Raw genomic sequence first — 27,214 nt, forward strand, 5'->3', positions numbered from 1 at the left:
CTACTGATATAGATCCTGAACGGATACTGGGCCAGATTAAGAAATCATAACAATAGCCCAGGCCAATGAAGAGACACACAGATATGTTCAATATTAGAAGGAAATACATGTGTATTTATACATACAGTAAGTTACTAAATACAATTTCCAGTTGCACACTGACTCACCTAATGATGAAGATGAAGCCATGGGCTACTCACGGTGATAGGCTATTGCCACGATGACGAGTGCATCGGCTATCTCAAGATGAGCTACTTCTTAAAACAGTGCTGATGTTCACAAAAAATTGGGAGTTTATTATTTATTTATATTGGTTTTACAGGCTGATTAGTCTTCTTCAGGTGTATGCATTTGCTTTCCAAACTGTACGTTTTTCCCGCTATATTATTTTTTAATCTGCATAAGGCAAACCTACAGCAGCAACCTACCATATAAATATAATCCATAGATGACTGTTCCCATTCAAATCAGGACTGGCAGCCATTGCTAGTACCCATGAGTTTAACATCAAATTGCCACGGTAAGAGATTCCAAAATTCTTCTATGGGTTATATGTCTATGGCCACAACGAAACAAGCTGTAACCTATATTTGGTGCATATGCTGCCCAAATTGTGCCCTTCTGACTGTAGGCATACCAGTAGCTGCCCAAATAAAGGAAAAACTTGAGTAAATGAGGGATACAAAGTATATGTTATGGTGTGGGATGCATTTTCCTGGCATGGTTTAGGTCCACTTCTAGAATCTATGCCAAGGCCATTGAAGCTGTTCTGGCAGCTCGTGGTGGCCTAACACCCCTATAAAACACTATGTTGGTGTGGGCTCCTGTGCTGGATTAAAAAAAAAAAGATTAAAAAAAATGTATTTGTATTGCCTCTTGGGCCCAGCCCGACTCACACAGTTGACCAGTTACATTTATTTATTATGCATTTAAAAAAATTGTATTAGTCAGTTACCCAATCAAGGCAGGGCCCCCTACCTCCTCCCCTCCCCTCATTTGACGATTAGCAGAGCGGCAGCAGGCTGTCTACACTCCTTGAGAGCGGGCCCCTGAATCATCCCATGGTTAGCTGTTGCAATAAAAATAAAAAATAAAAATATATAATATATACTGTTCGTATTTCCTTATTATTTTTGCTCCCTATTGGGTCCCCTATGGGCCTGGGTCCAGGGGCTTCAGCCCCGGTAAGTCCCTGCATTAATCCTGCCCTGAATGGATTTGCTGTTGTGTTTTGATATACAAATTAAACTTGCGACAGTTGTCATCGATAACAGCTATGGTTTGAGAATGTGGACACTGTTCATGCCAAGGGTTGGTTTCAGTCCTGGTCATGGCCTGGTTTGTTAACGTTACAACTTTGAGAGAAGCCTATAGCGCTCAATAAACACTAAAAACTATAGAGTTCATAATAGCAGTTCATAAAGGGTTCATTCATCATACCAAACTTTATTGACACTTCTTGAACAGTTGCTTTTGAGCAGTTTAACATCAACAGATATCAGGCATTGCATAATTGTGACTTCAGTGAATGTCATTACAAACAAAGGGTTAACATCTACTCGTATTTTGCGACAGGATTTCCAGAAGCTTCTCTTATATTAATTAGCTTTCAAATATACTATGTACAAAAGTCTACAACATAGATCAAAACTCTGGGGTGAAGAAGTTGAGGACTAGAGTGTATGGTTGGTTGGGTGTGTGTGTGTGTGTGTGTGTGTGTGTGTGTGTGTGTGTGTGTGTGTGTGTGTGTGTGTGTGTGTGTGTGTGTGTCAGCGAGAGTGGGAGGGCCTGAAAGGGGCAGTTTATTTCCAGACTTTGACAATGCCGTCTCTGGACGAAGTGACGATGAAGCCCTGTGTGGTCTGGAAAGTGGCGATGTCAGTGATGATGTCATGGTGGCCCACGGGGAGGGACTCTGGGCCCCTGCGGGGGGCGTCCTCTGTGGCTCCACTCTTCTGTTTGCTGTGGATCTCCTGACAGGACAGGGAATGTAGGTCAATCTCTACCTGTCTTGTGGTTTCTTATTCATACATGTTTATAACGCTGCAAATAAATTGCTCTCCCAGAAATGATGTATTGAACATCTCATTGTAGGACCAGGTGCTTAGAGGAATACACTGAATACACTGCCACCGTCCTATCAGGGCATACCTGTACAACCTCGGTGCCCTCGATGATCTTGCGGCTGTAGAGGACTGAGGGACAGTGCAGCAGTTCATTGGCTCCACCTGCCACAATGTAGGACCTCTCTGGGTAAGCCAAGTCCCAGAACCTGGTAATAACACAGAACACAGTATAGAAATAAGACTTGACTGACAAAACAAACAAGCTAACACCATCCAACACACTTCTTGGCTAAGCCAAATTGTCAAACACAAACTTAAATGTCATCCGGCAAACATACATGGTCAGAACTGGGTTAAATATATCAGAAGGATGGTTAGTCCAGTGGAGAGTATAGCAAACATACATGGTCAGAACTGGGTTAAATATATCAGAAGGATGGTTAGTCCAGTGGAGAGTATAGCAAACATACATGGTCAGAACTGGGTTAAATATATCAGAAGGATGGTTAGTCCAGTGGAGAGTATAGCAAACATACATGGTCAGAACTGGGTTAAATATATCAGAAGGATGGTTAGTCCAGTGGAGAGTATAGCAAACATACATGGTCAGAACTGGGTTAAATATATCAGAAGGATGGTTAGTCCAGTGGAGAGTATAGCAAACATACATGGTCAGAACTGGGTTAAATATATCAGAAGGATGGTTAGTCCAGTGGAGAGTATAGCAAACATACATGGTCAGAACTGGGTTAAATATATCAGAAGGATGGTTAGTCCAGTGGAGAGTATAGCAAACATACATGGTCAGAACTGGGTTAAATATATCAGAAGGATGGTTAGTCCAGTGGAGAGTATAGCAAACATACATGGTCAGAACTGGGTTAAATATATCAGAAGGACAGTTAGTCCAGTGGAGAGTATAGCAAACATACATGGTCAGAACTGGGTTAAATATATCAGAAGCACGGTTAGTCCAGTGGAGAGTATAGCAAACATACCTGATTCTCATGTCGGAGCCAGCTGTGAGGAGGAGGGGGTTCCCGTCTGCAGGGCTGCAGTAGATCCCATGGACACTGTGGGGGGACGGCTGCATCTCTGAGAGAGGGGGAGCAGAGCTGGCCCACAACGTGAACTTCCTGTCCCCCGTCTCCATGTCCCACATGGATACCTCATTGTTGCCCTGGACCGCTACAAAACAGCAACAAAACACACAAATAATAGTTTGATTTGCCCCTCAAAGAAAGGTTTCGTTAATAAAGATAAAAAATATGATGACATCTAGTCTCACCAGCAATGACGGAGGATTGGTAGAGCGGGTGCATGAGCAGCCGTCTGATTCGTGCTCGGGCAGGGTGGGAGTGGTTTGAGATGGGGAGCTGGAACCGCATGTCCCAGCATGCCATAGTGCCGTTGCTTGTACCTGTGTGTGGACGAAACAGAATAGGATTCAGTAGACTCCTGATAAGTGGATGTCAGATAAGTCACAACTCTGTTTAAGTTACGTTTTCAATGCAGTTTTCAGACGAAATCCATTTACATTTTTTATACACGCAACATGCACCACACAACCCACATCCACCCACGTGCTCACACCAACACCCACGTACCCAGGCAGAGCCAGCACTGGTGCATGTCCACGGTGAAGGAGGTGATGAGGCCCAGGCGGAGGTCGTGGCGGAGGGTCCAGGCGTTGGAGTTGGAGCGCAGGTCCCAGCCCACCAGGGAGCCGTTCACCGTGGCGTAGGCCAGCACAGACTGGGCTCCAGAATTAAAATGGTGGATGTCCACCACGCAGCCGTCATCCTTCTGGTCCAGGAACCTGAGAGGACAGTCGATATAACAGTTAAATGTGGAGTAACTCATTATTACATTGTGGCATCAAAATGATACTGCAGTATCTACTGCATGATCATGATAACTACATGATACTGCAGTATTTACTGCATGATAATGGTAACTACATGATACTGCAGTATCTACTGCATGATCATGATAACTTCATGATACTGCAGTATTTACTGCATGATCATGATAATGCAGTATTTACTGCATGATAATGATAACTACATGATACTGCAGTATCTACTGCATGATCATGATAACTTCATGATACTGCAAGTTCATTGGTGGTGGATGAGGTGAGTTTCCCCCTACTATGTAAAGTGCTTTGTGAACCTCAGTTGGTAGAAAAGCGTTATATAAATCCAATAAATAATAATAATAATTATATCAACTACAGTAAATGAAACCAACTTTCTGCTCGATCAACCCATGATGGATAGTACATACCTGGTCTGAAAGGGGTTCACTTTGGGTGATTTGGGGGGCTTGTTGGCCTCGATGGCCAGGAGCTGGATGGAACCGTTGTCTGAGGCAGCAGCCAGGTAGTGTGACCCCTGACAGAAGGTCAACGTCTTCACGTGGCCCCCGATGCGGGAGTACGTCAGCACTGACCTGTAAGACAGCATCAAAACATTCACACAGGTTGGATTGAGGCCTGTTGTTCATTAGTTTTTCCATCAACGTTTTGGTTATTTATAGCAGACGCTCTTATCCAGAGAGACGCTATTATCCAGAGAGACGCTCTTATCCAGAGAGACAGACGCTCTTATCCAGAGAGACAGACACTCTTATCCAAGTGCATTCCAAGGAAATCTAAGATGGTCAACACAGGTAGAGCACATCTGTGAAAAGGCGAGCTGATGTCTGTACCTCCTCCGATGCCTTAATACACTTCCATATACAGTGCCTTCAGAAAGTACTCACACCCCTTGACTTTTTCACATTTTGTTGTGATACAGCCTGAATTAGAAAATGTATTAAATTAAGATTTTGTATCCAACACACATACCCCATAATATCAAAGTGAAATTCTGTTTTTAGAATTTTGTTTTAATGAATTCTAAATGAAAAGCTGAAACGTTTTGAGTGCTGGGGAGTATTTCTGTCTGTAATAAATCCCTTTTGTGGGGAAAAACTCATTCCGATTGGCAGGGCCTGGCTCCCAAGTAGGTGGGCCTATGCCCTCCCATGCCCACTCATGGCTCCGCCCCTGCCCAGTCATGTCAAATCCATAGATTAGGGCCTAATGAATTTATTTCAATTGACTGATTTCCTTCTATGAACTGTAACTTAGTAAAATCTTAGAAATTGTTGCATGTTGTGTTAACATTTTTGTTCAAAATAATAGATATTTCTGTATTCCATTGTCAATAAATTGGCAAAAATCTCTAAAAACATGTTTTCACTTTGTCATTATGATGTATTAAAATATTTTTAATTCAGGCTGTAACACATCAAAATGTAGACTAAGTCAAGGGGTATGAATACTTTCTGAAGGCACTGTATCTAAAGAGGACCTGGTAATGGTATTCACCACCTATATCCTGGTAATGGTATTCCCCTCCTGCTAGATAAACTAGGGTAAGTGTACCTATTAAGCCCACCAAAATCTAAGTTCAGATATTTCTAACATATACTGCCCTAATTTTATACAAAAACTGGAGATAACATGAAAGATTCATCTCTTATGTGAAGTTTTATAACTTGACATACATTATATTATAATACATACAAATATTTATAAAATATGTGCAAAGTCCGGAGTGGGCTTAATGGGTATCAAGTGTACCCTTTAAGCCATGGGTGTTCCAAATAAACCCACCTCTTAAATAATATATTTTAATTAATTTCAAAATGTTCAAAACTGACATTTCTTATGTAAAATTTGATTATATTAATCTCCCATAAAATAAACGTATTATTGCTATTCATCATGGTAGTAGCACTCATAACACACACAACTTTCAATGAACGTCTGAAATCTGACATTTGCTGTACTGCTATTCTTGTTAAATTAGTCCAACTTGTCTTCCTAAAGTCTATCTGAAGACTGTTTCAACTCTCCCTCTCTACTATGTATTAAAAAGGTACAGGTGGTGGACCAAAAAACAGATTCACCTGGATGAATGAAAGACAACAAAATGACAATGCCCCCACCCGAAAATGCATGAGTAGTCGCCCAATAGTCATCTTCTAGTCCCTCATTTGTTATCATTTTTGTCCACCACTTGCAGGTCTTCTATCCCTGATAACCCTCAACCCTGATCTTACTCTTCTCTCTCTCTGCATCAACGACTACCCATCCACCCCAAACGTCTTGGAGAGAACGTCAAAGGTTTCTAATTGTTCCTAATCTTGGTAAAGGCAACATGGCTAGATGCACAATATGCAAAACTGTAGTTTGTGTGTTTTAATCAACTTAAATCTGGACAAAAAACATATCTATGCTCATGTTCATTGAATATTAGAGATATCAACACCCTATCCCCATGTGTTTCAATGCATACTGTGTTTCAATGCATACTGGGCTTAATAGGAGCATACCGGGCTTAATAGGAGCATACTGGGCTTAATAGGAACAGTGGTGAAAAAGACAAAATAGCAAAGTCTACTCATAAAATATTTGGAAACCAATGGTTTTGGGTATAAATATACACAATTGACTACAATATTAGGCAAAGTTAGTATTGATTATATTGAACAATATACATTTTTTGTAATTTACATTCTGTATAGAGAGACTGCTTTTTGTGCTACTGTACCCTTTAAGCCCACCTGAGATAAATGTAACATTTACAAAAATGGCATCTATGTCTAACAATGCAAGGTTAATGTAACAGTAAAATAAGACAAAATGCATTTAAAAATATAAGCTTTGAATGCCTGAACTCTATATGGTTGAAGTTCACCAAATGATGTTGCTACTGTTTGACTGTGACATGCAGGCACAACTGCCAGCATAAGAAAACACATTTTAAATGGGCAGGAAATAGTAATGTATGCTCTTGAAATATGCTATCATGTGCACATAGCAGCACATTAACCTCTTAAGTGATCATACTTTATGTACAATTATCTGAGAGGTACTACAAATATTTGAAAAATGTGTCTATGTGGAGGCTAACCTCAACACCAAATGTTTTTTGCAGCTTGAAATTGTCCACTAGTGGGAACTTACACGTAACTGTCAACAAAATATCTAATTGGTTTAGAATTTAAAAAGGTTAAGAACACAACAACCAGATGAATTAGTTGAAACATTAAATCAGAAGAAAGTGATTTTTTTTGTATTTATCTAAAAGATGAAAGTGGGATTTATGGGTACACCTATACTACAGTCGTGGCCAAAAGTTTTGAGAATTACACAAATATTAATTTTCACAAAATCTGCTGCCTCAGTTTGTATGATGGCAATTTGCATATACTCCAGAATGTTATGAAGAGTGATCAGATGAATTGCAATTAAATTGCAAAGTCCCTCTTTGCCATGCAAATGAACTGACCAAAAAAAAAACATTTCCACATTGATATTTTGGGTCCATGGCCAGGAAACTCCCCAGACCTTAAAACCATTGAGAACTTGTGGTCAATCCTCAAGAGGCGGGTGGACAAACAAAAACCCACAAATTCTGACAAACTCCAAGCATTGATTATGCAAGAATGGGCTGCCATCAGTCAGGATGTGGCCCAGAAGTTAATTGACAGCATGCCAGGGCAGATTGCAGAGGTCTTGAAAAAGAAGGGTCAACACTGCAAATATTGACTCTTTGCATCAACTTCATGTAATTGTCAATAAAAGCCTTTGACACTTATGAAATGCTTGTAATTATACTTCAGTAGTAGTAACATCTGAAAAAATATTTAAAGACACTGAAGCAGCAAACTTTGTGAAAATTAATATTTGTGTCATTCTCAAAACTTTTGGGCACGACTGTGTACCTATACAGATGAATGTATTAATCTGGACCTACCATCACTCACACACACCCATCTGGACCTACCATCACTACACACACCAATCTAATCCAAGTCGGATGTGTGTTTTTGTCTTTGTCCCGTCCTGTCCCGTGTTTATATCGTTTTCTTCGTACAGTTGAAGTCGGAAGTTTACAAATACATTTAAACTCAGTTTTTCACAATTCGTGACATTTAATCCTAGTAAAAATTCCCTGTGTTAGGTCAGTTAGGATCACCACTTTATTTTAAGAATGTGAAATGTAAGAATAATAGTAGAGAGAATTATTTATTTCAGCTTTTATTTCTTTCATGACATTCCCAGTGGGTCAGAAGTTTACATACACTCAATTAGTATTTGGTAGCAATGCCTTTAAATTGTTTAACTTGGGTCAAACGTTTCGGGTAGCCTTCCACAAGCTTCCCACAATAAGTTGGGTGAATTTTGGCCCATTCCTCCTGACAGAGCTGGTGTAACTGATTCAGGTTTGTAGGCCTCCTTGCTCGCACATGCTTTTTCAGTTCTGCCCACACATTTTCTATAGGATTGAGGTCAGGGCTTTGTGATGGCCACTCCAATACCTTGACTTTGTTGTCCTTAAGCCATTTTGCCACAACTTTGGAAGTATGCTTGGGGTCATTGTCCATTTGGAAGACCCCATTTGCGACCAAGCTTTAACTTCCTGACTGATGTCTTGAGATGTTGCTTCAATATATCCACATCATTTTCCCTCCTCATGAAGCCATCTATTTTGTGAAGTGCACCAGTCCCTCCTGCAGCAAAGCACCCCCACAACATTTTTATTTTACCTTTATTTAACCAGGTAGGCAAGTTGAGAACAAGTTCTCATTTACAACTGCGACCTGGCCAAGATAAAGCAAAGCAGTGTGACACAGACAACACAGAGTTACACATGGAGTAAACAAACAAGTCAATGATACAGTAGAAAAAAGAAAGTCTATATACAGTGTGTGCAAAAGGCATGAGGAGGTAGGCAATAAATAGGCCATAAGAGCAAATAATTACAATTTAGCAGATTAACACTGGAGTGATAAATGAGCATATGAAGATGTGCATGTAGAGATACTGGTGTGCAAAAAGAGCAGAAAAGTAAATAAAATAAAAACAGTAAGGGGATGAGGTAGGTCGATAGGGTGGGCAATGTACAGATGGGCTATGTACAGCTGCAGCGATCGGTTAGCTGCTCAGATAACTGATGTTTAAAGTTGGTGAGGGAAATAAAAGTCTCCAACTTCAGCGATTTTTGCAATTCGTTCCAGTCACTGGCAGCAGAGAACTGGAATGAAAGGCGGCCAAATGAGGTGTTGGCTTTGGGGATGATCAGTGAGATATACCTGCTGGAACGTGTGCTATGGGTGAGTGTTGTTATCGTGACCAGTGAACTGAGATAAGGTGGAGCATTACCAAGCATAGTCTTATAGATGACCTGGAGCCAGTGGGTATGGCAACGAATATGTAGCGAGGGCCAGCCGACTAGAACATACAGCTCGCAGTGGTGGGTGGTATAAGGTGATTTGGTAACAAAACGGATGGCACTGTGATAGACTGCATCCAGTTTGTTGAGTAGAGTATTGAAAGCTATTTTGTAGATGACATCGCTGAAGTCGAGGATCGGTAGGATAGTCAGTTTTACTAGGGTAAGTTTGGCGGCGTGAGCGAAGGAGGCTTTGTTGCGAAATAGAAAGCCGATTCTAGATTTGATTTTGGATTGGAGATGTTTAATATGAGTCTGGAAGGAGAGTTTACAGTCTAGCCAGACACCTAGGTATTTGTAGTGGTCCACATATTCTAGGTCGGAACCGTCCAGGGTGGTGATGCTAGTCGGGTGGGCGGGTGCAGGCAGCGAACGTTTGAAAAGCATGCATTTGGTTTTACTAGTGTTTAAGAGCAGTTGGAGGCCACGGAAGGAGTGTTGTATGGCATTGAAGCTCGTTTGGAGGTTAGTTAGCACAGTGTCCAAGGAAGGGCCAGAAGTATACAGAATGGTGTCGTCTGCGTAGAGGTAGATCTGGGAATCGCCCGCAGCAAGCGCGACATCATTGATATATACAGAGAAAAGAGTCGGCCCGAGAATTGAACCCTGTGGTACCCCCATAGAGACTGCCAGAGGTCCGGACAACATGCACTCCGATTTGACACACTGAACTCTGTCTGCAAAGTAGTTGGTGAACCAGGCGAGGCAGTCGCTAGAAAAACCAAGGTTATTGAGTCTGCCGATAAGAATACGGTGATTGACAGAGTCGAAAGCCTTGGCCAGGTCGATGAAGACGGCTGCACAGTACTGTCTTTTATCGATGGCGGTTATGATATAATTTAGTACCTTGAGCGTGGCTGAGGTGCACCCGTAACCAGCTCGGAAACCGGATTGCACAGCGGAGAAGGTACGGTGGGATTCGAAATCGTCAGTGACCTGTTTATTAACTTGGCTTTCGAAGACTTTGGATAGGCAGGGCAGGATGGAAATAGGTCTGTAACAGTTTGGGTCTAGGGTGTCACCCCCTTTGAAGAGGGGGACGACCGCGGAAGCTTTCCAATCTTTAGGGATCTCGGACGATACGAAAAAGAGGTTGAACAGACTGGTAATAGGGGTTGCAACAATGGCAGCGGATAGTTTTAGAAAGAGAGAGTGTAGATTGTCTAACCCAGCTGATTTGTACGGGTCCAGGTTTTGCAGCTCTTTCAGAACATCTGCTATCTGGATTTGGGTGAAGGAGAAGCTAGGGAGGCTTGGGCGAGTAGCTGCAGGGGGGGGCGGAGCTGTTGGCCGGGGTTGGAGTAGCCAGGAGGAAGGCATGGCCAGCCGTAGAGAAATGCTTATTGAAATGTTATATTATCATGGATTTATCAGTGGTGACCGTGTTACCTAGCCTCAGTGCAGTGGGCAGCTGGGAGGAGGTGCTCTTGTTCTCCATGGACTTTATAGTGTCCCAAAACTTTTTGGAGTTAGAGCTACAGGAAGCAAATTTCTGCTTGAAAATGCTAGCCTTTGCTTTCCTGACTGACTGCGTGTATTGGTTCCTGAATTCCCTGAACAGTTGCATATCACAGGGACTATTCGATGCTATTGCAGTCCGCCACAGGATGTTTTTGTGCTGGTCAAGGGCAGTCAGGTCTGGAGTGAACCAAGGGCTATATCTGTTCTTAGTTCTGCATTTTTTGAACGGGGCATGCTTATCTAAGATGGTGAGGAAATTACTTTTAAAGAATGACCAGGCATCCTCGACTGACGGGATGAGGTCAATATCCTTCCAGGATACCCAGGCCAGGTCTATTAGAAAGGCCTGCTCGCAGAAGTGTTTTAGGGAGCGTTTGACAGTGATCAGGGGTGGTCGTTTGACCGCGGACCCATAACGGATACAGGCAATGAGGCAGTGATCGCTGAGATCCTGATTGAAAACAACGGAGGTGTTTTTGGAGGGCAAGTTGGTCAGGATAACGTCTATGAGGGTGCCCATGTTTACAGATTTGGGGTTGTACCTGGTGGGTTCCTTGATGATTTGTGTTAGATTGAGGGCATCTAGCTTAAATTGTAGGACTGCCGGTGTGTTAAGCATATCCCAGTTTAGGTCACCTAACAGAACGAACTCTGGAGGCTAGATGGGGGGCGATCAATTCACAAATGGTGTCCAGGGCACAGCTGGGAGCGGAGGGGGGGTCAATAGCAGGCGGCAACAGTGAGAGACTTATTTCTGGAGAGATTAATTTTTAAAATTAGAAGTTCGAACTGTTTGGGTATATACCTGGACAGCATGACAGAACTTTGCAGCCTAACTCCTCCCCCTTTGGCAGTTCTATCTTGAGGAAAAATGTTGTAGTTGGGTATGGAAATCTCAGAATTTTTGGTGGCCTTCCTAAGCCAGGATTCAGACACGGCAAGGACATCAGGGTTGGCAGAGTGTGCTAAAGCAGTGAGTAAAACAAACTTAGGGAGGAGGCTTCTGATGTTGACATGCATGAAACCAAGGCTTTTTCGATCACAGAAGTCAACAAATGAGGGTGCCTGGGGACATGCAGGGCCTGGGTTTACCTTCACATCACCCGAGGAACAGAGGAGGAGTAGGATGAGGGTACGGCTAAAGGCTATCAAAACTGGTCGCCTAGAGCGTTGGGGACAAATAATAAAAGGATCGTATTCCTGGGCGTGGTAGAATAGATTCAGGGCATAATGTGCAGACAGGGGTATGGTGGGGTGCGGGTACAGCGGAGGTAAGCCCAGGCACTGAGTGATGATAAGAGAGGTTGTATCTCTGGACATGCAGGTTATAATGGGTGAGGTCATCGCATGTGTGGGAGGTGGGACAAAGGAGGTAACAGAGGTATGATGAGTGGAACTAGGGGCTTCATTGTAAACTAAAACAATAACTAACCTAAGCAACAGTATACAAGGCATATTGACATTTGAGAGAGACATACAGCGAGGCATAAAGTAATCACAGGTGTTGATTGGGAGAGCTAGCTAGACAACAACAGGTGAGACAACAGCTGATCAGCTAAAACAACAACAACAGGCAAAATGGCGATGACTGGACAGAGAGGGTCGGTTAACTACACACACAGCCTGAGTTCGCAGCTGGGGCCGACAGATAAATAATAAACAGAATGGAGTACCGTGATTAATGGACAGTCCAGCAGGCATCAGCTATGTAGCCAAGTGATCATAGGGTCCAGGGGACAGCGGTAGATGGAACAGGGAGGCCGCGGAGTAGTCGCTACTACGCTAGCACGCGGGCGACACGGCGCTTAAAGTTAGTAGCCCGGGGCTAGTAGCGTCTGCTCCGACGTCCGACGGAGGCCAGTTGGAGGCACAGCGGATGGAGTATTCATCGGCAGACCAGTCGTGGTGGCGCGGCGGGGCGCCGTGTTGACAAAGGATCCAAGCCAGATGGTGAAAGAGGTATTGTAGATGTAGTAATTTAGTTTGCTAGCCGGGGGATGCGCCTGGCTCATGGCTACCTGGTGCTAGCTTCAGGGCATGGGGCGTTAGCCACTATAGCCACTCGGTAGCAGCGGTGATCCGGTGCCAAGGTCCAGAGCTTATGGCAAGGATCCGGTGGAGTAGTGGGTTCTAGCCGTGTTTGGGTGGGGTTGGGGTGAACAACTGAGCAGGCCGGGAGTTGGGCCTCAGGGATAGCTTCGGTACTGGGTAACTCGGTGGGTGCTAGCTAGCTGTGAAGATCAGGAGTAATGGTTCAGGGATTACGGGAGGAATCCGGCGTTGTAGTGGAGAGACAGTCCGATACTGGTAGGCTGGTGAGTATTATCCAAGCTAAAAAAAAGGTCTGGTATCTGTGCAGAAGGTAAAGGCCGCTAGCAGTGGCTAACAATGACTAAATAGCTTGTAGCCAAATTAGCTGGTTAGCTTCTGATGGCTAGGTGGCTCTTGCTATAAGGTCTAAAAATTCTAAATAATAGCGGTTCTGTATCACATTGGGCGAGGCAGGTCACCGGAAGGTATAATTGAGTTAAAATGGAAAGAGATTGAAAATAAAAATCGAAATGTATACAAAAAAGGACAAAAAATACAAAAGAACACGAGAGGACGACCAAAACACGTCTGCACTGCTACGCCATCTTGGGAACATGTTCTTGGGAACATGATGCTGCCACCCCCGTGCTTCACGGTTGGGATGGTGTTCTTCGGCTTGCAAGCCCCTTTTTCCTCCAAACATAACGATGGTCATTATTGCCAAACAGTTCTATTTTTGTTTCATCAGACCAGAGGACATTTCTCCAAAAAGTACAATCTTTGTCCCCATGTGCAGTTGCAAACCGTAGTCTGGCTTTTTTATGGCAGTTTTGGAGCAGTGGCTTCATCCTTGCTGAGCGGCCCTTCAGGTTATGTCGATATAGTACTCGTTTTACTGTGGATATAGATACCTTTGTACCTTTTTCCTCCAGCATCTTCACAAGGCCCTTTGCTGTTGTTCTGGATTGATTTGCACTTTTCGCACCAAAGTATGTTCATCTCTAGGAGACAGAATGCGTCTCCTTCCTGAGCGGCATGATGGTGTTTATACTTGCGTACTATTGTTTGTACAGATGAATGTGGTACCTTCAGGCATTTGGAAATTGCTCCCAAGGATGAACCAGACTTGTGGAGGTCTACACATTTTTTTCTGAGGTCTTGGCTGATTTTCCCATGATGTCAAGCAAAGAGGCACTGAGTTTGAAGGTAGGCCTTGAAATACTTCCACAGGTACACCTCCAATTGACTCAAATGATGTCAATTAGCCTATCAGAAGCTTCTAAAGCCATGACATCATTTTCTGGAATTTTCCAAGCTGTTTAAAGGCACAGTCAACTTAGTGTATGTAAACTTCTGACCCACTGGAATTGTGATACATTGAATTATAAGTGAAATAATCTGTCTATAAACAATTGTTGGAAAGATTACTTGTGTCATGCACAAAGTAGATGTCCTAACCGACTTGCCAAAACTATAGTTTGTTAACAAGAAATTTATGGAGTGGTTGAAAACACACACACACAAACACACACACACACACACACACACACACACACTCACACACACACACACACACTCACACACACACACACACACACACACACACACACACACACCAATCTGAACCTACCAACTACACACACCAATCTGAACCTGCCAACTACACACACCAATCTGGACCTGCCATCAACACACACAGCCAATTGTTGGAAAGATTACAATAAACAATTAACAGATTACAATCACACAATAAACAATTGTTGGAAAGATGACTTGTGTCATGCACAAAGTAGATGTCCTAACCAACTTGCCAAAACTATAGTTTGTTAACAAGAAATGTGTGGAGTGGTTGAAAAATGAGTTTTAATGACTCCAACCTAAGTGTTCTAGGCCCTCTCCTATTCTCGCTATACACCAAGTCACTTGGCTCTGTCATATCCTCACATGGTCTCTCCTATCATTGCTATGCAGATGACACACAATTAATCTTCTCCTTTCCCCCTTCTGATAACCAGGTGGTGAATCGCATCTCTGCATGTCTGGCAGACATATCAGTGTGGATGACGGATCACCACCTCAAGCTGAACCTCGGCAAGACGGAGCTGCTCTTCCTCCCGGGGAAGGACTGCCCGTTCCATGATCTCGCCATCACGGTTGACAACTCCATTGTGTCCTCCTCCCAGAGTGCTAAGAACCTTGGCGTGACCCTGGACAACACCCTGTCGTTCTCCACTAACATCAAGGCGGTGACCCGATCCTGTAGGTTCATGCTCTACAACATTCGCAGAGTTGGACCTTGCCTCACACAGGAAGCGGCACAGGTCCTAATCCAGGCACTTGTCATCTCCCATCTGGATTACTGCAACTCGCTGTTGGCTGGGCTTCCTGCCTGTGCCATTAAACCCCTACAACTCATCCAGAACGCCGCAGCCCGTCTGGTGTTAAACCTTCCCAAGTTCTCTCACGTCACCCCGCTCCTCCGCTCTCTCCACTGGCTTCCAGTTGAAGCTCGCATCCGCTACAAGACCATGGTGCTTGCCTACGGAGCTGTGAGGGGAACGGCACCTCCGTACCTTCAGGCTCTGACCAGGCCCTACACCCAAACAAGGGCACTGCGTTCATCCACCTCTGGCCTGCTCGCCTCCATACCTCTGAGGAAGCACAGTTCCCGCTCAGCCCAGTCAAAACTGTTCGCTGCTCTGGCACCCCAATGGTGGAACAAGCTCCCTCACGACGCCAGGATAGCGGAGTCAATCACCACCTTCCGGAGACACCTGAAACCTCACCTCTTTAAGGAATACCTATCATCTACACACACACCAATCTGGACCTGCCATCAACACACACAAAAATCTGGACCTACCATCCACACACACAAATCTGAACCTACCAACTACACACACCAATCTGGACCTGCCATCAACACACACAGCCCCAAGAAAGTCAAGAAAAGTCTCAAGATCCTTCGTAAGAACACTTCTAAAATACGATCCCTTCCGCCATATGCTTCCACCCCAATGATGGTCTAAGTCTAACCCACCCCAATGATGGTTTAAGTCTAACCCACCCCAATGATGGTCTAAGTCTAACCCACCCCAATGATGGTCTAAGTCTAACCCACCCCAATGATGGTCTAAGTCTAACCCACCCCAATGATGGTCTAAGTCTAAACCACCCCAATGATGGTCTAAGCCTAACCCACCCCAATGATGGCCTAAGCCTAACCCACCGCAATGATGGTCTAAGCCTAACCCACCCCAATGATGGTCTAAGCCTAACCCACCCCAATGATGGTCTAAGCCTAACCCACCCCAATGATGGTCTAAGCCTAACCCACCCCAATGATGGTCTAAGCCTAACCCACCCCAATGATGGTCTAAGCCTAACCCACCCCAATGATGGTCTAAGTCTAACCCAGAGCCACTCCTTAAAGCTGAGATCTGCATAAAGTGAAGCAGCACCACTGGTGGCCGCAGGCGGGTTTGCTATTTATTTTATTTTATTTTTTTAAATGTGGCAGAGGAGCATTCTGCATCGTGGTGAACAAAAATCCCAGTACATAATCTGCTGTTCTGTCACACGTCCAATGATGTGCAAAATATGTTTGAAGTAACGTCTTTGTTGTTGTAATACTGCGAGCGGACGTGTCAGTTTCACCGCTACAGATTCCAGCTTTAGCTAAACTGGAGCTGTTAACCAAGTAGTAACCAATAACCAACCAGTTAACTGGTTCCAGCTTTAGCTAAACTGGAGCTGATCCACTGCAGGACTGAGTTTTTCGGTTGCAGCATCATCCCAACCACACTTTGCCTGCTGAACAGCTGATGAACATTATTTTGTACTTCCATCTTCCTTTGACTATATCTGTTGTATACTGTGTTTAAGTTAGTATTGCCAATTTTAATACTTAAATGTAAATTGCCCTCACAATTCAGCATGTTGCTGCCACTTGTACTGTCTCACTCAACAAAAAAAGGGGAAGAAACCACAACTACTTGGTTAACTGGTTGGTTGTTGGTCACTACTTGGTTAACTGGTTGGTTATTGGTTAATACTTGGTTAACACTTGGTTAACTGGTTACTACTTGGTTAACTGGTTGGTTGTTGTGTACTACTTAATTAACTGGTTACTACTTGGTTAACTGGGTGGTTATTGGTCACTACTTGGTTAACTGGTTGGTTGTTGTGTACTACTTGGTTAACTGGTTGGTTATTGGTTACTACTTGGTTAACCCGTTGGTTATTGGTTACTACTTGGTTAACCCGTTGGTTATTGGTTACTACTTGGTTGTTGGTTACTACTTGGTTAACTGGTTGGTTGTTGGTTACTATTTGGTTAACTGGTTGGTTATTGGTTACCACTTGGTTAACTGGTTGTTTATTGGTTACCACTTGGTTAACTGGTTGGTTATTGGTTACTATTTGGTTAACTGGTTGGTTATTATCCAGCTGAAGAGTTCCATCAGCCACTCCTGGGCTACAATCACCTATCCGGACCCGTTTTACTGCCGATGCGGAGCCCCATCGGGCCTTCACGACTGGACCACCGACGGTATCTGCCCGAGGGAGTTATCCAACTGGCCCCTCCGTCGCAACGTAACCTGAACACCCATCTGCGGCCCGCTAATCGTTAGCTGTCATATCGGCTGCTATCTGAATAGGTCTATCGGACAATTTTCTTGGACCATTATAACTATTTTACCAATTGAACTGGTCCCCCCCACCACAAGGAACCCCACTAATCTACAGACGGAAACGCACGAGGTGGCTAAAAACAGACCTCCCTCCATCTTCTACCAGCTTGCTACCTATGGCTCGGCTAGCTGTCTAATTCTCACTGGACCCTTTGATCACTCGGCTAAGCATGCCTCTCCTTAATGTCAATATGCCTTGTCCATTGCTGTTCTGGTTAGTGTTTATTGGCTTATTTCACTGTAGAGCCTCTAGCCCTGCACATTATACCTTATCCAATCTTTCAGTTCCTCCACCTACACATGCTATGACATCTTCTGGTTTCAATGATGTTTCTAGAGACAATATCTCTCTCATCATCACTCAATGCCTAGGTTTACCTCCATTGTATTCACATCCTACCATACCTTTGTCTGTACATTATACCTTGAAGCCATTTTATCGCCCCCAGAAACATGCTCCTTTTACTCTCTATTCCGGACGTCACAGATGACCAATCCTCATAGCTTTTAGCCGTACCCTTATCCTCCTCCTCCTTTGTTCCTCTGGTGATGTAGAGGTGAATCCAGGCCCTGCAGTGCCTAGCTCCACTCCTATTCCCCAGACGCTCTCTTTTGATGACTTCTGTAACCGTAATAGCCTTGGTTTCATGCATGTTAACATTAGAAGCCTCCTCCCTAAGTTTGTTTTATTCACTGCTTTAGCACATTCTGCCAACCCGGATGTCCTAGCCGTGTCTGAATTCTGGCTTAGGAAGTCCACCAATTTTCATCCCTAACGACAACATTTTCAGACAAGATAGAACGGCCAAAGGGGGCGGTGTTGCAATCTACTGCAAAGATAGCCTGCAGAGTTCTGTCCTACTATCCAGGTCTGTACCCAAACAATTTGAACTTCTACTTTTAAAAATCCATCTCTCTAAAAACAAGTCTCTCACAGTTGCCGCCTGCTATAGACCACCCTCGGCCCCCAGCTGTGCTCTGGACACCATATGTGAACTGATTGCACCCCATCTATTTTCAGAGCTCGTGCTGCTAGGTGACCTAAACTGGGACATGCTTAACACCCCAGCCATCCTACAATCCAAGCTTGATGCCCTCAAGCTCACACAAATTATTAATGAACCCACCAGGTACCACCCCAAAGCCGTAAATACGGGCACCCTCATAGATATCATCCTAACCAACTTGCCCTCTAAATACACCTCTGCTGTTTTCAACCAAGATCTCAGCGATCACTGCCTCATTGCCTGCATCCATAACGGGTCAGCGGTCAAATGACCTCCACTCATCACTGTCAAGCGCTCCCTGAACCATTTCAGCGAGCAAGCCTTTCTAAACGACCTGGCCCGGGTGTCCTGGAAGGATATTGACCTCATCCCGTCAGTAGAGGATGCCTGGTTATTTTTTTTAAATGCCTTCCTCTCCATCTTAAATAAGCATGCCCCATTCAAGAAATGTAGAACCGGGAACAGATATAGCCCTGGGTTCTCTCCAGACCTGACTGCCCTTAACCAACACAAAAACATCCTGTGGCGTTCTGCATTAGCATCGAACAGCCCCCGTGATATGCAACTTTTTAGGGAAGTTAGAAACCAATATACACAGGCAGTTAGAAATGCCAAGGCTAGCTTTTTCAAGCAGAAATTTGCTTCCTGCAACAAAAACTTAAAAAAGTTCTGGGACACTGTAAAGTCCATAGAGAATAAGAACACCTCCTCCCAGCTGCCCACTGCACTGAGGACATGAAACTCTATCACCACCGATAAACCTACTATAATTGAGAATTTCAATAAGCATTTTTCTACGGCTGGCCATGCTTTCCACCTGGCTACCCTTACTCCGGTCAACAGCACTGCACCCCCCACAGCTACTCGCCCAAGCCTTCCCCATTTCTCCTTCTCCCAAATCCATTCAGCTAATGTTCTGAAAGAGCTGCAAAATCTGGACCCCTACAAATCAGCCGGGATAGACAATCTGGAACCTTTCTTTCTAAAATTATCTGCCAAAATTGTTGCAACCCCTATTACTAGCCTGTTCAACCTCTCTTTCGTGTCGTCTGAGATTCCCAAAAATTGGAAAGCAGCTGCTGTCATCCCCCTCTTCAAAGGAGGGGACACTCTTGACCCAAATTGCTACAGACCTATATCCATCCTACCCTGCCTTTCTAAGGTCTTCGAAAGCCAAGTCAACAAACAGATTACTGACCATTTCGAATCCCACCGCACCTTCTCCGCTATGCAATCTGGTTTCAGAGCTGGTCATGGGTGCACCTCAGCCACACTCAAGGTCCTAAACGATATCGTAACCGCCATCGATAAGAAACATTTACATTTTAGTCATTTAGCAGACGCTCTTATCCAGTGCGACTTACCGTAGTGAATATATACATTTCATTTCATGCATTTTTTTTTTGTACTGGCCCCCCGTGGGAATCAAACCCACAACCCTGGCGTTGCACACACCATGCTGGCGTTGCAAACACCATGCTCTACCAACTGAGCCACAGGGAAGGCTATACTGTGCTGCCATACTCATTGACCTGGCCAAAGCCTTCGACTGTCAATCACCACATCCTCATCGGCAGACTTAATAGCCTTGGTTTCTCAAATGATTGCCTCGCCTGGCTCACCAACTACTTCTCTGATAGAGTTCAGTGTGTCAAATCGGAGGGCCTGTTGTCCGGACCTCTGGCAGTGTCTATGGGGGTGCCACAGGGTTCAATTCTTGGGCCAACTCTTTTCTCTGTATACATCAATGATGTCGCTCTTGCTGCTGGTGAGTCTCTGATCCACCTCTACGCAGACGACACCATTCTGTATACTTCTGGCCCTTCTTTGGACACTGTGTTAACTACCCTCCAGACGAGCTTCAATGCCATACAACTCTCCTTCCGTGGCCTCCAACTGCTCTTAAATACAAGTAAAACTAAATGCATGCTCTTCAACCGATCGCTGCCTGCACCTGCCCGCCTGTCCAGCATCACTACTCTGGACGGTTCTGACTTAGAATATGTGGACAACTACAAATACCTAGGTGTCTGGTTAGACTGTAAACTCTCCTTACAGACTCACATCAAACATCTCCAATCCAAAGTTAAATCTAGAATTGGCTTCCTATTTCGCAACAAAGAATCCTTCACTCATGCTGCCAAACATATCCTCATAAAACTGACCATCCTACCGATCCTCAACTTCGGCGATGTCATTTACAAAATAGCCTCCAATACCCTACTCAATAAACAGGATGCAGTCTATCACAGTGCCATCCGTTTTGTCACCAAAGCCCCATATACTACCCACCACTGCGACTTGTATGCTCTCGTTGGCTGGCCCTCGCTTCATACTCGTCGCCAAACCCACTGGCTCCAGGTCATCTACAAGACCCTGCTAGGTAAAGTCCCCCCTTATCTCCGCTCACTGGTCACCATAGCAGCACCCACCTGTAGCACGCGCTCCAGCAGGTATATCTCTCTGGTCACCCCCAAAGCCAATTCCTCCTTTGGCCGTCTCTCCTTCCAGTTCTCTGCTGCCAATGACTGGAACGAACTACAAAAATCTTTGAAACTGGAAACACTTATCTCCCTCACTAGCTTTAAGCACCAGCTGTCAGAGCAGCTCACATATTACTGCACCTGTACATAGCCCATCTATAATTTAGCCCAAACAACTACCTCTTCCCCTACTGTATTTATTTATTTATTTATTAATTTATTTTGCTCCTTTGCACCCCATTATTTCTATTTCTATTTTGCACTTTCTTCTACTACAAATCTACCATTCCAGTGTTTTACTTGCTATATTGTATTTACTTTGCCACCATGGCCTTTTTGCCTTTACCTCCCTTATCTCACCTCATTTTCTCACATTGTATATAGACTTATTTTTCTACTGTATTATTAACTGTACGTTTGTTTTACTCCATGTGTAACTCTGTGTTGTTGTATGTTGTCGAACTGCTTTGCTTTATCTTGGCCAGGTCGCAATTGTAAATGAGAACTTGTTCTCAACTTGCCTACCTGGTTAAATAAAGGTGAAATAAATAAATAAATAATTAGGTTACTACTTGGTTAACTGGTTGGTTATTGGTTACTACTTGGTTAACTGGTTGGTTATTGGTTACTATTTGGTTGGCGTACCTGGTGGTGGTGGTTTTTCCCTCCATCTTCTGGCTGTCCCAGACCTTGACGGTGCCATCGTTGGAGGCCGTGGCGAAGATGGAGTGCTCGTCTGACACACGGATACGGTTGACAGCAGACTTGTGCTCATGGAGGTGGGCCACTAGAAGACCCTTAGGGTGCCACCCTGCAGAACAAAACCACAACACAATGTGGATGTGGAGGGGCCCTGACTAACCCTACTGCTTGTTGACATTTCTGCTGTGCTTAGTCCAAATTGGCAAGAAACACACCTCTAGTGGTATATTCAATAATATAATGACCAAAAAATAAGCCCTTGTGGAGTCATTATGGACTAACCTTTGCTGTCCAAGTGGCACTACTTTACCTGGCGGAGGCGGACGGCTCTCCCATTCAGCGCTCTCCATCATCTGCTTGGCCATGCGCTCTGCGCTGCACTGCTCCCTCTTCTGCTGCACCAGATGTTGAAGCTCCGCCTTGCACGTGTTGAGACGACGCTGGTAGGTGGAGACTGCGCCTGCAGACTGCCCCACAGGGACACCAGGGGAGGCTGTGGTCTTCCTGGTCTGAGTCCCTGCCCCTTCAGGCACCTGGTGGAGTACAGAGATAGAAGGTAGACTACCAGACTGGACCAGGCTATAAAATAAATCAATTAGTATATCAATCAATCAATCATTCAACCCTCGCCCCCCCGTATTCTTAGCAGACATCATAGGTTAACCCGTTATGTACCGTGGGGGGCTGTGGTGCCGTAGCCGCTGACTCCTGAGAGCCAAACATGCTCTTCCACTCTTCATTCATGTTGGAGTCCTGTTTGGTGTGTTTCCGGGCTGAAGAGAGAAAGAGAAACAGAAAAAGCTAAGAAACACCAGTTAAGAAGCATTCAGCACTGGAGGTCAAAAGCTTGACTGATGGATTGAATAGCCATTAAGTTGAAGGGGGCTCCCTATTTTCAGCTATTCCAATAAGCCATGGAGAAGGCACTACGGCTTCAAATATCTAATGAAAATACTAACGGAGACGGCAGGCGTTAAAAGGAGTTGAAGGCCAATGCAGATACAACAGGTTTTAAGACCACCAGACTACATGAAGCAGTTGGGAGATGGGAGAGATGCTAATCACAGGACATGTTAGAGTGAGTAGTTAAATTAGTCACCAGCAGCAGTCCAACACTCCAAAAGGACAGTTCCATGCGATTGAAACATACCAGCTGCAACACACAGTCACTTTTAGCCCACGGTAAATTGTGTCAGACAAGCTACTAACAGTGCCTATGAAAAAAACACTCCAAAACGCCAAACAGGTTAGATGTTAATATACTGTATCTGTTATCCTATAGCGTAGATGCACAACACAATCTTTCAGTGTGTCCTTGAATAAATACTTTCTATTGAATACCATGGAGTCTAGACCCATATGGGATTTAACTGGTATAGTGTTACTTAGACTAAGGGCCTTAGATCCATTGTTTACACTACTGCCAGAGAGCACACATGTCTTTTTAACAAAATGTGATGCCCCTAGAGGGAGTCTGCCTGGTATGTTAACAAAACTCAAGGCCAGTCGGACATTTTATTTGACTACAAGGAAAAGGAGATGTATGTGTGCTGCTGCAGGAATAGCCAAATAAAGGTTTGACTGAACTGAACACTAACATGTACTGCTCTGTCGTGTGTAGACAGCCACAGAGGTAATGTGAAAATGTGAAAACTCTGCTTGTCCTGATGCAGTTTAACCCATCTAGTGAATTAAATGTAATGAGGTGATGTGGGTAATCTGGGGGATATTATGTCTGGATGGGATTATTTGTTATGCACATCACTACAGGCTAAACCACACCAGCACTATACCAGATGCTGTGGCGATGAAGTCTGCAAACAGATAAATGACAGGTCATTGATATCAAACATGGTGAAAATATATAAACTATAATATCAACCTATCCAATCTTTTCAGTGTCTACACACAAATGTTTTAAGGCTAAGGGTCAACTTGGCTGTGTTTACACAGGCAGCCCATTTCCAATTTTATTTCTTCAATAATTGGGCAAAAGATCAGAATTGGGCTGTCTGTGTAAATGCAGCCTTTGGGTTTGTGTACCCCTCTCTGCTATTACAGGGGTGTACTTTGACCACCAGGTGTCAGTGGCGTCCCTACCTCTCTTGTCCTCGGCCTCCTGTTTAGGTTTGACCAGGTCCACCTGGCGTCCCATGATGCCCAGCGTGGCCAGGTCAATGACCCCGCTCTGGACTGCCTCCCCCAGGTGGCTCTGGTCTCCCATGTTGGCCTTGGCCTTGTTGGACTTGAGCATGAAGTCCTTCAGTGCTAGCAGCTTGTCCTCTTCAGCCTCCGTCATCCCCTAGAATAAACAATTATCACTATCGTTGTGATCATCATCATCATAACAATAATGGTCAAACGTTGTGCATTATCCCATCCATGTAATGTCGAGACATCACCCCCACCCTCTGACCTGAGAGAGCAGTTTCTTAAGCAGCTGGGCGATGGCGGGGTCCTCCGGAATGGGGCATTCTGGGAGTGAGCCGCTGCGCTTCTTCTGCCGCAGCAGCAGGTGGCGGAAGAGGCTGGCGATGTCTTTGGAGCGCAGGGAGTAGTCGAAGATGGAGCGGCTCACTGGCTCCTTCAGCACACTCAGCAGTACTATCTCTTTATCAATCTGAGAGGAAACACAGCCTCATTTACCATAGCACAGTACAGCATACCACACCATAACATAACATAGTACAGCACACCATAACATAGCAGATTACAGCACACCATAACATAGCACACCATATCATAGCATACATAGTACAGCACACCATAACATAGCATAGTACAGTATACCATAGCACAGCACACCATACCATAGCACAGCACACAATAACATAGCACAGCACAGTACACCATAACATAGCACAGCACACCATAACATAGCACAGCACACCATAACATAGCACAATACAGCACACCAAAACATAGCACCTCATAACATAGCAAAGCACAGTACAGCACACCATAACCTAGCATAGCACAGTACAGCACACCATAACATAGCAAAGCACAGTACAGCACACCATAACCTAGCATAGCAAAGTACAACACACCATAGAATAGCACCACATAACATAATTTAATAAGAGTCTGGGAGATTCTTTCAATGTGTTACATGTGAAGATGGTAAGTGAGTGTGTGTGGAAGTCTTACCTGTATGATGGGCTGGGTGATGAAGGGGTTGAGGTGAGGCATCAGTTTGCAGTAGACGTCTGCTATGTTGAGATGCTGGGCCACCACGGTGATGAAGCCCACCGCCCCGTAGCGGATCCATAGGTTGGGGTGGCACAGGAATGGGGCTTTCAAAATAAGGGGGAAAAGTTCATCACAAAAAGTGCCTTTTTTACATAGTATAGTAACAACACTATCCTTCCCCTGCCGTCTCTAAGCTCCTCTCTACCCCATCTCACCGATATCACTGACAAACTCGTAGATGTGTGGTTTCTGCAGCAGGCCCAGCTGGCACATGCAGGTGAGAGAGTTGAGGGCCTTGTAGATGACAAACTCCTCCGCGTCACTCAGACCCTGCTGCAGGAGGGGCTTCAGGATGGATGAGCTCTGCCAGCCCACGTACGCCGCCACACCTGGAGGAAATGGAAAGAGAGAGAGAAAGAGGAGATGGAAAGAGAGAGAGATGGAAAGAGAGAGAGAGATGGAAAGAGAGAGAGAAAGAGGAGATGGAAAGAGAGAGAGATGGAAAGAGAGAGAGAGATGGAAAGAGAGGGACAGAGAGAGAGATGGAAAGAGAGGGAGAGAGATGGAAAGAGAGGGAGAGAGATGGAAAGAGGGAGAGAGAGATGGAAAGAGGGAGAGAGATGGAAAGAGGGAGAGAGAGATGGAAAGAGGGAGAGAGATGGAAAGAGGGAGAGAGATGGAAAGAGAGGGAGAGAGATGGAAAGAGAGGGAGAGAGATGGAAAGATGGAAAGAGGAAGAGAGAGAGATAGAAAGAGGGAGAGAGAGAGAGATGAAAGAGGGAGAGAGAGAGAGATGAAAGAGGGAGAGTAAAAGAGAAAATTAAAAGACAGAAACCAAGAGGAAGGGGGAGGAGGGGGAGGCAGGGAGAGAGTGGAAAGCGAAAGACGGGTCATTGAAGAGAAAATATATTCTAGGATCTCTGTATCTCGGCGACTTCCTGCATGTACACATCCAGCTTTTCCCATTAGCATATTTGAGTGACTAAGTGTGGGCACCGTGTCTGTGGCACAGTCCTGCCCCTTACCCACGATGCTGTCGAAGAAGGCTCCCCGAAGGTGCCAGTCATTCTTGTCGTTCAGGAAAGTGATCATGTGGGACAGGAGCACGTCGTTGGCCTTCTGCCGGCCGAAGAACACACAGAGCCGCGTGATGCCGTTCTCCATCAGAGACTGCTTGACGATGTTCTCCGAGTCGCTCAGTAACGTAACCACCTTCTGCTGCACCATCTCATGAAGCGCCTGCAGCTCTGTCAGGAGGAACAGGAAGTCAGAACAGAATATAATTTTCCCAAGGGAGCGTCAGGTGCGGCATTCAGTATCCATGTTTCGGTGTTAAATCTCTACCTCCAATCTGATATTTGAGAGAGAGGAGGCCTTAAAATTACCAGAGTCGTAGTTCTCGTTGGGGTGGAGGGTCTCCTCTGTGTCCTCCCCATTCAAGTCGTGCTCCATATTCAGGTTATTCTCCTGAACAAGCTCTAAGAAACGCAAAGCTGTCTCAGCCAGGTGGGCTATGTTCTCTGAGAAAAGGAGAGAGGCGAATGGATAGGCATTACAAACAACATAAATACTGACAACCTTTGGACAAGTGTGTAATCATATTTAGAGCGACCCGTGGTCATTGTCAACCCAACTGACCTGCGTATGCCAGCCTGACGATGGTGGCGTCGTCCTGCGCCAGGTGGGCGATGCCCGGCAGGATGTACTCTGGGTAGATGTTGACATCGTTACGGGGAACCTCCTTCACCAGCGCCAGCACCTTTGCTAGGGTGCGCACGGCCTGGGCCCTAACCCGTGGCGCCAGGTCGCTGCAGAAGTGCAGCAGGTATGGTGTGATGCGGTCCAGCAGTGTCTCCACCCTGAGGCGGCCCGCCAGGTGCAGCACCAGCTCCAGAGCCGCCAGCTTGGAGTCGCAGGAACGCAGCGTCTGGAGGCAGGAGGTGATGACAGACACCAACACCACCAGACCCTGCTCCTCCTTGGCCGACACCACACTCGACTCCTGGTCCCCCTTCTCAGGCTTCTCCGTCGACCCGCCTGGCCCTCCCCCGCGGAGGTTATGGAGGATGTTATCCAGGTCCTTGCGGATGACCAGCACACGCTCGTCTGCCGACTGGAAGGTCTCCTTGGCAAACTGGGCCATGTAGGGCTGCAGAAAGGTGTAGAAGATGTCTGGGAAGGCGTTACCTCTCTGCTGCTTCAGGTACTCCTCCGCAGTCAGACGCTTCTCCGGCTCCCGCTGCACCATCTGGGCCACCTAGGAGGCGAAAAGAGGGTTTTGGTGGT

General features: G+C 45.1%; 1 protein-coding gene across 3 annotated transcripts in view; it reads right to left on the minus strand.

Moving 5' to 3' along the window:
• Window positions 1-1,426: 1,426 nt before the first annotated feature.
• LOC106574714 (phosphoinositide 3-kinase regulatory subunit 4) overlaps window positions 1,427-27,214 on the minus strand; it is a 28,154-nt gene continuing 2,366 nt past the window's right edge. For 2 of the 3 annotated variants that reach the window (XM_045719052.1, XM_045719051.1), the window contains exons 4-20: window positions 26,567-27,185; window positions 26,314-26,448; window positions 25,954-26,175; window positions 25,144-25,317; window positions 24,887-25,032; window positions 24,153-24,356; window positions 23,837-24,038; window positions 23,530-23,550; window positions 22,412-22,509; window positions 22,047-22,269; window positions 21,680-21,845; window positions 4,356-4,520; window positions 3,674-3,885; window positions 3,355-3,486; window positions 3,065-3,254; window positions 2,152-2,272; window positions 1,427-1,973 (exon numbers count right to left, since the gene is read on the minus strand). In XM_045719052.1, the coding sequence (XP_045575008.1) occupies window positions 1,803-1,973; window positions 2,152-2,272; window positions 3,065-3,254; window positions 3,355-3,486; window positions 3,674-3,885; window positions 4,356-4,520; window positions 21,680-21,845; window positions 22,047-22,269; window positions 22,412-22,509; window positions 23,530-23,550; window positions 23,837-24,038; window positions 24,153-24,356; window positions 24,887-25,032; window positions 25,144-25,317; window positions 25,954-26,175; window positions 26,314-26,448; window positions 26,567-27,185 (3,201 nt within the window). In that variant the 3' untranslated portion in view covers window positions 1,427-1,802. The remainder of the gene's footprint in view (window positions 1,974-2,151; window positions 2,273-3,064; window positions 3,255-3,354; window positions 3,487-3,673; window positions 3,886-4,355; window positions 4,521-21,679; window positions 21,846-22,046; window positions 22,270-22,411; window positions 22,510-23,529; window positions 23,551-23,836; window positions 24,039-24,152; window positions 24,357-24,886; window positions 25,033-25,143; window positions 25,318-25,953; window positions 26,176-26,313; window positions 26,449-26,566; window positions 27,186-27,214) is intronic. The other variant, XM_045719053.1, reaches the window with a different exon arrangement.

The sequence above is a fragment of the Salmo salar genome, chromosome ssa05, assembly GCF_905237065.1.
Source record: "Salmo salar chromosome ssa05, Ssal_v3.1, whole genome shotgun sequence".
NCBI classification, from domain to species: domain Eukaryota; kingdom Metazoa; phylum Chordata; class Actinopteri; order Salmoniformes; family Salmonidae; genus Salmo; species Salmo salar.